Below are 11,495 nucleotides of genomic sequence, written 5' to 3'. Positions count from 1 at the left end.
TTTATGAACTTGTTGTGATTGTGCAATGTGAAGAGATCCACTTTTAGCGATAGAGGAAGACACAAAGAAGATAATAAGTCCCTCAAAAAAACATTTCAACAGCCGGATGGGGTCTTAAAGGACAGAATCACGAGGCTCTAAACTTCTGTTTCAGCTTGAGAACACGGTGATGTCATCATATCATGTCGATGCATTATGTCCCTCTCCTCTGTGATCTTCTTGACCAAATGCTATAGAAACCTAAGACGATAAGCCGCCTTGACCCTGCTGCTCTCCCTCTCAGGGGGTCAGACCTGTTGTTACCATGACACTGAGCTGTGAGAGGAGAGCACAGCAACAGCAGCCCAATAATGTGAAATGGACTCACTCTGTCTGCTAAATAGCCGGGAGCCTCGGATTGCCATTTGAATGATTAACCGTCGTGTTTGTTCTGATTTTTTTTGGGGGGGTGTAAAATAATATGCATGTAATAATTTGTATGCAATGTGAAATAAATTGAATTAATCTGTTTTGCAAATATTGTAGAAGAGATTGTCCCTTTCACATTCTGTAAAAAATGTATGAACTAATACCAATAATTGCTGTATTAATATCTATACATTACATTCATGAATAACAAGGCATCAGATGTCAACATGTGTTGATGCACTTGTCTAAATAAACACTGAGTGCTTGATGAACTGGCTTGCTGATGGGTTTCTGTGCGCTCCCATCTCACTGGGAACAGTGGAAAGGTATTGGCGCGATGTGTTGCGCGCGGCACGGTGACGTTGCCAAGGAAGGCAGGGGAGGCAGCCTGCAGACGCGTGAGCTCCATGCAGCCTTTACTCGGGAGAAATTCCAACCTGAGCTTCAGCATCTCAACATGTAACTTCTCTTCACTGGCGGAAGGGGGGGGGAAGAAGCAAAGATGGAGCTGCAGGTGGAGAACCAGAGTCAGCCTTTCAACACCAACGCTGTGCGGCTGCCGGCTCAAGCCGTACTGGGGATGGGTGTGGACAACTTTGTTTCTCTTCTGATATTTGCCCTTATTTTCATCCTCGGCGTGCTCGGGAACACCATGGTGATCACGGTGCTCGCGCGCAGCAAGCCGGGACAGCCGAGGAGCACCACCAACATCTTCATCCTCAACCTGAGCGTGGCGGACCTGTCCTACCTCCTCTTCTGCGTCCCCTTCCAGTCCACCATCTACATGCTGCCCACGTGGGTGCTGGGAGCGTTCATCTGCAAGTTCATCCACTACTTCTTCACCGTGTCCATGCTGGTCAGCATTTTCACGCTGTCGGCGATGTCCGTGGACCGCTACGTGGCCATCGTCCACGCCAGGAAGTCCTCGTCGATCCGGGTCGGGAGGCACGCCATGCTCGGGGTGGTGCTCATCTGGATCCTGTCCCTGGTCATGGCGGCGCCCGTTGCGCACTACCAGAGCATCGTGGAGAGGCAGGACAACAGCACCTTCTGCTGGGAGGTCTGGCCGGACCACCAGAGGAAGGTCTACGTGGTGTGCACGTTTGTTTTCGGATACGTCCTGCCTCTCACTTTGATATCGGTCTGCTATGCAAAGGTGGGTGCGCGCGGGTCCGGGTGCGCGTAAAGTCTCCGGTGTTACAGACAGATGTCCACAGCTCGGAGTAGTAAACAGACATGAATGCAAAGTTAAACATGGTGCACACATTGTGGCTTCAATCTCCATCAAATTAACTTCCAATGTATAAATAATGACTTTCAGCAACAGGGTTAGAATTGACAAATGAAACATGATCTGATGACTGTGATTGATAATGTGACAGGACATATTCAAGATAGAAGGTTTATCTTTAATCATACTTCTATCGTCGCAGGTTTTAAACCATCTGCATAAAAAGCTGAAGAACGTCTCCAAAAAATCCGAGCAATCCAAAAAGAAGGTTGGTGGTATCTTATGTCTGTCTCCATATGTTCACCTTGTCATATAATAATGCTGTAACTGGGAACAGTGAATGTGGACATGCTTCCCTGATTTCTCCTGTAATGGCTGATGGTTTCATGGGCCAGGTCTGTGTCTCTGAGGTGATGCTTGAAAGCAGCCACACATAATAGATTTAGAATATAGAACTGAAATTAATGTCACACAATTTTCATTGTGGATCAATAGTTTAATTTGTCCAAAGTCTTTACATTTGGCACAAACGCCACATGGACATCAGGATGAACTGATTCAAATGTATTGGAAGGTCAAAGGTCACTGTGACCTGTTATCACGTTTTAGCCATGACGCAAAACATCATTCATGCGAATTATGACAATTTCCTTGTCTCCGCAGACTGCCCAGACGGTCCTGGTGGTGGTGGTGGTCTTCTGTCTGTCTTGGCTGCCTCACCACATCGTCCACCTGTGGGTGGAGTTCGGCTCCTTCCCCCTGAACCAGGCCTCCTTCGTGTTCAGGGTGGTGGCTCACTGCTTGGCCTACAGCAACTCCTCCGTCAACCCCATCATCTACGCTTTCCTGTCGGAGAACTTCAGGAACTCCTACAGGCAGGTCTTCTGGTGCCGGGTGCCCAGCACGTGTCCCGCGAAGCAGGGCAGGGAGCAGCGCAGCCGGCCGGAGACGGCGCCGTTCACCAACATCAGTGTGACTAACAAAGGTCACGACTCTCAGATCAGTAAAATGCTTTGATGTCGCCGCTGTTGTGGAGAGCATCTTCTGTGTTCTGAATAAATACTGGATTTGTTCAGGGCAATATGTATGGTGATATTTGGGATTTAAAAACAACACATTACTGATATATTTTACATTTCTTTTTAACGTGTTGTAAAATGTGCTTGACCAGCCCTACGGATCTTCATCAAATTCATTATCATGACCGTTTACTCATTTTTAGCACACGTTTCATGAGTGAGCTACTCTTGACAGCTCAGCTGTCACCATGTTGAGAGCCATTTGGAGTCAATCCTTCAATGCTCTGAATTTGGAAGACATCACTTGTAAGACGTTGCCCTCTAGTGGGCTAACTATGTGGAAGCGGTGCTGTTTCTAAAACTCTGCATTGAAAAAAAACATACAAAAACATAATTTTTCAAATGTTGCGTTCAATGAGCAAAGTGTTCTTCTTTTTTTTTTATTATCGCTTTCTACAACAAAGCATCTACCGTGTGTTTATTGCCAGAGGTCGATCATGGCAGCAGCAGCCCAGACCATTTTTGGAAAACGAGCACAGACAGATTAATGAGGAATCGCCTTTCAATATCTAACATATGCATTCAATAATGTCCCCTTTTAATTTGAGCCTATTCATCACAGCCGTGACGGACACAGAAGGCACCATTCTCTTCCCACATGGGAGCACCAGACTAGGCTGGGTTACTATGTACACACTGTAGGTTGGCGCCATACCAGAGAACATCAGGTTCGTGTAAATAATGATGCAGTGTTTAAATGGCGTCAGATAACCATTCTCTCTCCAAGCGACGGATAAAGAAAGCCCCTCGCTGGTTCACAGCTGAGCTACCAGAGACACTCACAGAAGGAAGTGGGAGGTCGATTACATCGGATTCTCATTAGTGGTTTTCAGCAGATTCACTCCTGCTAGAGTCCATGTGCACAGGGAAAATTATTAGAAAGCAGCATTCAGCTAATTTCCTCCTATTTCTCTTTAATATAATTCCACGGTCAGATGCACACGTCACACCTCCTGTTTGCTTTTGTTCAGTTAATGGGAACCTCTGACTCAGTGTCTGTACCGTTAAAGTGAATCTCACTGTGAATGATTTTTTCTTGTTATTATATATGCAAACAAATGCTTAAAAGTTAGCCCAAATAAATAAGTATACAATGTGCATGTGAATAAATGAATACAAAGAGCTGACGGAATAACATTGCTAACAAATCGATTATTTACTCATCTTTTTTAAAAGAAAAAGGCATTAAAAAGAAACACGCATGAAGCACAGCTGTGAACAGTGATGTGTTTTAGCCGAGCTGCGTACCCGGCTCTCTGATCTGTAAAAGCAGAATTTGATTAATTAAGATGGACTTTTGCAAAACAGGTAGTGTTGGATGTTCCTCTCAAACCCCCTGCCGCCATTACACATAGAGCAGCCTGGCCTTCCATGTGTTCTAGAAAACAGAGGGAACAGGGATTTGCTCATGAATATTAGGATATCATGAAAAACATTGAAGGATTTCATGCATGAAAATAGGATTTATTGTGAAGAAACTGCACATAATGTCTGGTGAGGTGTCTCTTACATGACATTGTTAGCAATAGGTTTCTTTAAAAAAAACATATGCGTCTCATTTTGATATCCTAAAGACATCCTGCTGTTATTTAAAGAAGCTCCAGATGATTGTCGGGGTTTTGTTTACAGTAAACTGTTGACACAAGATGCAGATTCATAACACAACAATCTCGTTTTTTTGTGTTGTTTTCTTGTTTTTTTGTCAGCAATTTCCTCAATACGTCTGTATAAATATATTAAACGTATAACTGACACAACTTTGATTTTAATAGAATGGATATTCATATGAGTTTTGTGTTGTTGCCTTTTTAATTTCTCGGGTGGATTTCCTTTACAATTCCTGATGAAAAACTACATTAAATTTCATGTCTTTAAAAGCATATAAAAGAAATTAAATATCATAAAGTATATAAAAAGAATATACATCTTGTGCTCGCTCAGCTTGATACAAACCTTGAGCAGTGTAAGTACAATCAGCAATGACACTCGGGAGGACATAATGGCTTGTGTCTGGCAGAAATGAGTAAAGAAATAAGAAGGTTAATAAATCATAAATATGTTTATCATAGCACCTTAAAACCAAAGGAGAGTCAGAGGTTTTTAACAGACATACACAGTCCTCACAAGAGGCCTAATGAGGCAACAAGTGGAAGCGTCTGTGTGGGAGAACCAGACTTTAGGAATTTAACCAAAGGTCCAACTAAATTAGTTTAGGATCCTGAAATGGTTAAAAGGGATCTTTAAACCTTATTTTGATCTCCATTTGAATCCGATTGTGAATATAAATTAATGTATCATACTGTGCCTTTCAGAAAAAATGAATTATTTAAAAAACAAATGTACTTGATTTTATCCCATAACTGTATTTGTATTCATTACAATTGAACATAATTGACATGAGTTTTACATTACAACAAATAAAGCAAATGAGATTGGGTTTCATAATGTTTTAACCAGTCAGTCGTGTGCGTGAATCCATTTCAATCTATTCGTCATACAGTTCATCAATTAATTGATATTCATAAGTGCGGTTAACTTTCAGATATCATGTATAATAGAATTGACAGTATAATGTGTTTTTAATATCACATTTTCTCTCAGCCTGAGCTAGCAACCCATGTTGTGTAAAGATAGCTCACAATATGCTACGGTTAGTCCTTTCTTTGCCAAAGTAAGCTTTAGTTCATCACTGATGACTAATATTCATTTGATCGCTTTATTTCATGCCCAAGATGTTAACATTAATGGCTTTTCTAAAATACTTGATCCACTAATGCCATGTAATTTTGGTTTTGTTGAATCATTCAGTGACAGATATTGTTGCCACTTCTGTCTTGCTGAGAAAGAAGACTTTCAGACTGAGTTTAATGACGATTCACCCAAGATAGTTATGTGAACTCATGCCAACACATGGAGACTAATCCCAGTCTTCCCTCTGTGATGGACGTTAAACGTTCTAAATTCTAAATTCCTCGCAATATTTCAATACATGTGAAAACTTCTCTGTCAATATTATGCACGATATCTTGGAGGGAGGGGCACAATATGAAATGAAACTGATATTACTGCACTTGATTGATAAATACACAACATCAAAATAAATAGACAGGAGAAATAAGAGTTTTAACTCTGGTTATATGGAGCAAAACAACAAACCTCCTGCAGTTAAGTTAGGAGGGGACTCAAATGACTTGGGGTTGAATTCCATCTCTGGAGACCTTGTTGAAATGATCAACATTGGTATTTGCTACTGCTTTTGATTCAAATGTTAAACGTTGTATTTTCATCAAAGTTATCAAAGGGTATAGCCATTTTTTCAACACCATAGGTGTTCAAGCATTTGTTTCCAAACAAAAGGCTGCTACCAAAACATCATTTTATGGTTCATTACTATACGTGTATTCTTAAAATTGGACCACTTTTGCAAAGTTGGTGCATGGGCTATGACGCATAATTTCTTTAAGAAACTATTAAAAAGCTTCAAAAATGTCACAAAAATTTGGTAAAGAAACATCAAAATCAAATAGCATACAGGTGGCAGACATGTATCAGCCAGGTTAGTTAGTTGTTTGTCTGAAAGTCGATTGTGAGATACCAGTTTTTCACAAAATCCACCATGTTGTTTTTAAAGATGAGAGGTTTCATTTACATTTGCAAACAGTGTGTCTTGATGAGCATTTTAATGCATATGAAGTTGTGTGTACAAAAGAGGAACCTCGTGTAGTTGATGTTGAAAGCGTCAATTCAATTCGAAGGCCCAGGTGGAGGAAGAAATTCTCGTTGATTTATTTGTCAGGTCACGAGCAAAAGTACAAGCGCTGCGATTGCAATGGCAGGGATGATTCCAGCAGCTCTCAGGCTGGGGCAAAGCACTCATTTTACACAGAAGTCATCACGTTTTTAGAGTCTACAGCAGTGGTGATACATTTCAGGCATAACTGTCTAGTACAGGGGATGCAACAGCACCCACACAAGGCCATGACTACTATCGCTATAACTATGGAAAGGAATACAGATATGAATACGTCTTTCCACGTACCGAACATTTAACCAATCGGTCAAGAGGGTTTCTCTGCCTGAGTGTTCTGCCAATTCATGGCACATTGTTTTCAGACCGTCTTAGTAAAAGATCCATCTGCGGCTGTGTTATTCAATCACATAGTTATGTTATTAACAATCATCAGGAACCACTCGTTTATTTAATTGATCATTTTACCTGTAAACATTGTTTGGATTATTTATTCTTTATTACACCACATATAGGAAAAACTATAATAACATGAATAAGCGTTATACCACAGAATAATCACTTTTGTATTCCTCCCCCTTCATCCATGGGAGGAAAACAGTCAGTAGAGTGTTGCTGCAGGATCAGCCCTTTATTGTGACGTATTACGGCACTGTTGTGTTTCATGTAGATTACAAATCAATGTAATTCATGTCTAAATTGTTCCCAGTGTTTTCTGATTCAAAGCAATCAGTGAAAGTGAGATTTTTTGGAAAGTAAAAGTTTAATGACGTCCAATGTTGGTCTACCAAAAATCTTTATGACGCAACATGCTTACAGAAATAATCACTCAAACTATGAATATTTATTTCCCCCTTCTTTTACATTCCCTTAATTAACAACTAATTTGAATACTTTGATATCCATATTTTTGTGTTTCCCTCAAAATTTGAATATTTAAATGTTGCTTTTATTACTTTTTGTTACTTTGATGACACTTCTAAATCTTAATGACCAGTTGAACACAAATAATTATAATCTGGATTGAACAGTATTTAGATTTTAATCTCGTCGTCTCTTTTTATCACTGTGCTATTTTGCTGTTTTTAGATTGACGTTACTAAAGAACTATACACATTGTGGATATATCTTTATAATCACCTACATACACACATTCTTATAATAACCTACATATACATATTCCCCTTTTTGCTAAATTACCTCTGTAATGCTTTCTGTGTCTCTCTTATCTACGTGTTTCACCGTTTAAGCCCCGCAGACCCGATGTAGGTTCCTTTTTACACATTTTGTTAAACTGTGTAAAACATTACAATAATCATGAGCAAATATATTGATGTTACACATCAAATTAAACAAAAGAACCTGGGCTACAATAATTAGTCAGCCATTTCAACACAACTAAAACAACAACTAAAATAATTATTAAAATATCATAATCATAATTTTGTCACGAGTCAGCCCACTCGTATCCGGAACTAGCAACCCGTAGCTCGGTGCTATCAGAAAAAAACAGATGGCAGAAAGCAAGACAATTCCACACAGATTTTCACAAATCCCTCTGCTGCAAAGCATCACCTTTGTTTATTAGAAGAAAAAACACATTTTCCCCCAGTAAATCCACACTGATATAAGTGTATTGAACACCATAAGTCAAACTTTGCAGAGAGACTGTTCACATATTGATTTGGGAGAAGTTTAGACCTTAGTGAAGCATAATTTCTATGAGATAATTTTCCTGAAAGTGCTTTTTTTATAGGGGTACCTGAAACTTCTATTTTTGCTGTGTTTGAATCTTTATTTACTCTTAACCAGAAACATATATACTAATATGTATCACATGGGTTGCCTTTATTATAACACCAAAAGTATTCAAATAGCCCTTGTGGTTGCAGAGATGCATCCTTTTTAGTTTGGGTATGACATCAAGACATTTATGAATGTTGAAGAGTGCAGAGTGTGCCTTCGACTGCCTTTGGTCTCTACAGTACCATCCTGCATCAGTCACAGCTGCACTCCCTTTTCCTGACTCGATACTCCTCACATCTGACCTTGAACATCCTCGGCTGTGCTACTGTTTCACACACACACACACACACACACACACACACACACACACACACACACACACACACACACACACACACACACACACACACACATTAGAATACTTGTTTCTTGCTTTATTTAAGCATATTTTAATTTTTAAACTCTGTGGAGAAAAAAGAAAAGACTGGCGGGGTGAGGCCAGTGACAGTCGGTGATCAAAGTGATCAACTTCATAAAGTCAAGGCCACGCAATGCACGCCTATTTCGCCGCCTTTGTGAAAACATGGGAGCTGAACACACACAACAGAAGTGCGCTGGCTCTCTCTCTCAGAATACTCACGGCTGTTGGAATTACGCTCTGAAGTCCACACCTTTCTGATCGAGCACAGGTCTCCCCATGCCACCTTGTTCCAGGACACAGATCTGGCAGATATATTCAGCAAACTGAACGAACTGAATGTGTCTCTGCAGGGCAAAGAGACCAGCATGTTAAACCTGTGTGACCAGGTGGGTGGCTTCCTGAAAAAGGCAGATCTGTGGAGAAGGTCCTCTCAGAGGGAGATTTCACCTGCTTTCCTCAGGTGGAGGATTTTCTCTTTAGTGAGGATGTGGACAGAGCTCCAGTCAAGTCGGTCAGAGTGGGACATTTGACCAACTTGATTAAAGATTTTCATTTCTACTTTCCTGACATGGAGGATACATCTGCACAGCTGGATTGGGTGAGAAGCCCATTCCTCTTGTCTGAAGCAAACAGAAGCAAACTACCTGTCACTTATCAGGAAAAACTCCAGGAAGTGTCATCTGACCGTGGCCTCCACATGAAGTTTGCCACATCCACACTCACACAGTTTAGTGTGTGTGTGAAGCAGGAGCACCCTGACCTGGGACAGAAAGCTTTGGAACAGCTACTACCCTTTGCCTCCACATGTTTATGTGAGGCCTCCTTCTCTGCAATGACTGTGATCAAAACAAAGCAAAAAAGCAGACTGTGCCTGGAGAAGAGCTTCATCACAGCAGTGGCCTCCCTGCCACCAAGACGGACAAAGATCCTCAGTGAAGCACAAGTTTCTCACTAAAATGTAAATGCAAACGCATTCAGTTCAATGCAATATTCATTGTTGACAGGTTAATAAATCCAACACTGACGACACAGCGCTGTGTATTACTACTTTTTTATTTATTTTTACCAAAAATAATTTGCTCTGGTTAGGGGGTACTTGGCTGAAAAAATATTTCACAGGGGGTACACCATTGAATAAAGGTTGAGAACCACTGCATTAGAATACTTGTATTATCATCACACAAAATGATTCTAGCACGCTGATTATTAATAATGATTATCACAGCCCTGAAAGAGAAACTCTGCAGCGATGTTCAGAAACAAAAATGACTATCATTTAATACTCAAAGGCATATCTAATGAATGACTCGGGCGGAAAGAGCCACGGGACACAACATCCGGTCTTCGAAATACTGACTGATATGGATGTGTTCAGAACATTTCTGATCACATCCAAACATCTTAACTGTACTGGTCATACAGAAATGTTGGAATACGTCAAACACAACGTACTGGTACAGTTGTTGGTCACATCCATATCAGTTAGTATTTTGAAATCCGGATGTTGTGTCCCATGGCTCTTTCTGCCCGTTTGAATGTCTTTCACGTCAGTGTCAGCTGCAGCTGATGTGACTATGGAGGGAGATCCGAGTGTCTGCTGAGTTTACTGCACTAGATGGATACATATTAATTCTGAAATCAGAAACGGCCCCAAAATATGCGGCAGAAGAAGGAGAATGTTAGGAAGAACAGCCACACTGAATAAAAGCAAATATCGTGTTTCCCTCAATCACATGTAGAGGCACAGGATACATTATCTTTGGACCCATTGTATACATATTCATGCAACTCATGTAATTTGCATCTGTCAGTGTGAAACAGATGTGCATAGAAGCATTAAAGTGACCAGAGAAGAATGGTGGAGTTGCACACCTTCTCACCCAAAAATACATTCTCATTGTCTTCTCAACCCTCCCACAGGTGAGAATTATTATGCAACATACCTTGCTCAGTTTTTTGAAGGCTGTCTGTGGGTGTGGTCTGCAACACGTGATGCCAGTAAACGTGAACATTCAGTGTTTAAATAGCGTCCAAATCTAAGACAAAGTGCAGACGCTAGTTCAGCCACACTGAGGTTCACACAACCAAGCTGCTCAGCTGAGAGGTGCTGTGAAGGAGACGCTTTGTTTCTGCAGAAAAAGGTAACATCGTGTCTCTTCTTAACTTTTTTCTCAAGTTTTAGAATTCCATGTAATTTAGTATACTCTTATTTAACCATTTATGTCTCTATAATGTGTCCTTTTTGTAATGTTTATGTTTCAATTACAATGTAGTTAAAATTGAGATGTTAAATAAAGAGAGACAATGCAAATTTAAAACATTGTAAATGTCAATGAATGTTCATATTATTTCATCCACCTCTTGAGAACATATTTTAAAGATGCACAATTTTATTCATATTCCTAAATGCAAACAACTTTCTTTATGGTTTTAAAGGTCCAGTTTCTACAATCATGATCAAATTGGTAATGTATTATATTTTTATTTTTGGGCTCTGCAGATTTAGATGTTCTGTATGCAGTAGGCCATATTCTGTGATTCTAACCTTTTTTTTTTCTTAGTTCAGCGTTGCCATTTTTGCCAGCTTATTCTTTGGTAAGTTCATGTCAATAACTGCAATGGTCAAGATCAAATGTTCAAATTATGACTACTCCATGATCAGAAATATACAGTCACATTAAACTCTATTTTTCCTAAATGACCTTTACCAGCAAGCCACCAGCATCCTGCTCGTGTCTCCAACATTTCAGTGGACGAAGGTAAGATATTCTTTTTTGTGGAAATCCTGATATTAAAGTACAGACCAAACCATTCAATGGTTAATTTTGTATAGAAAGGTCAATGATTGTTTTTGTTTTTTTA

General features: G+C 40.1%; 1 protein-coding gene across 1 annotated transcript; it reads left to right on the top strand.

The window, feature by feature from the left end:
• Nucleotides 1-910: 910 nt before the first annotated feature.
• galr1a (galanin receptor 1a) lies at nucleotides 911-2,656 on the top strand (the record flags this gene model as incomplete). The annotated part of the gene is made up of 3 exons (XM_079231898.1): nucleotides 911-1,564; nucleotides 1,842-1,907; nucleotides 2,303-2,656. The coding sequence occupies 3 exons, from the start codon at nucleotides 911-913 to the stop codon at nucleotides 2,654-2,656; spliced, it is 1,074 nt and encodes a 357-aa protein (XP_079088024.1).
• Between the last annotated feature and the right edge of the window lie 8,839 nt (nucleotides 2,657-11,495).

The sequence above is a fragment of the Taurulus bubalis genome, assembly GCF_910589615.1.
Source record: "Taurulus bubalis genome assembly, chromosome: 16".
Classification (NCBI taxonomy): Eukaryota; Metazoa; Chordata; class Actinopteri; order Perciformes; family Cottidae; genus Taurulus; species Taurulus bubalis.
This window is presented reverse-complemented; position numbering and strand designations above follow the sequence as displayed.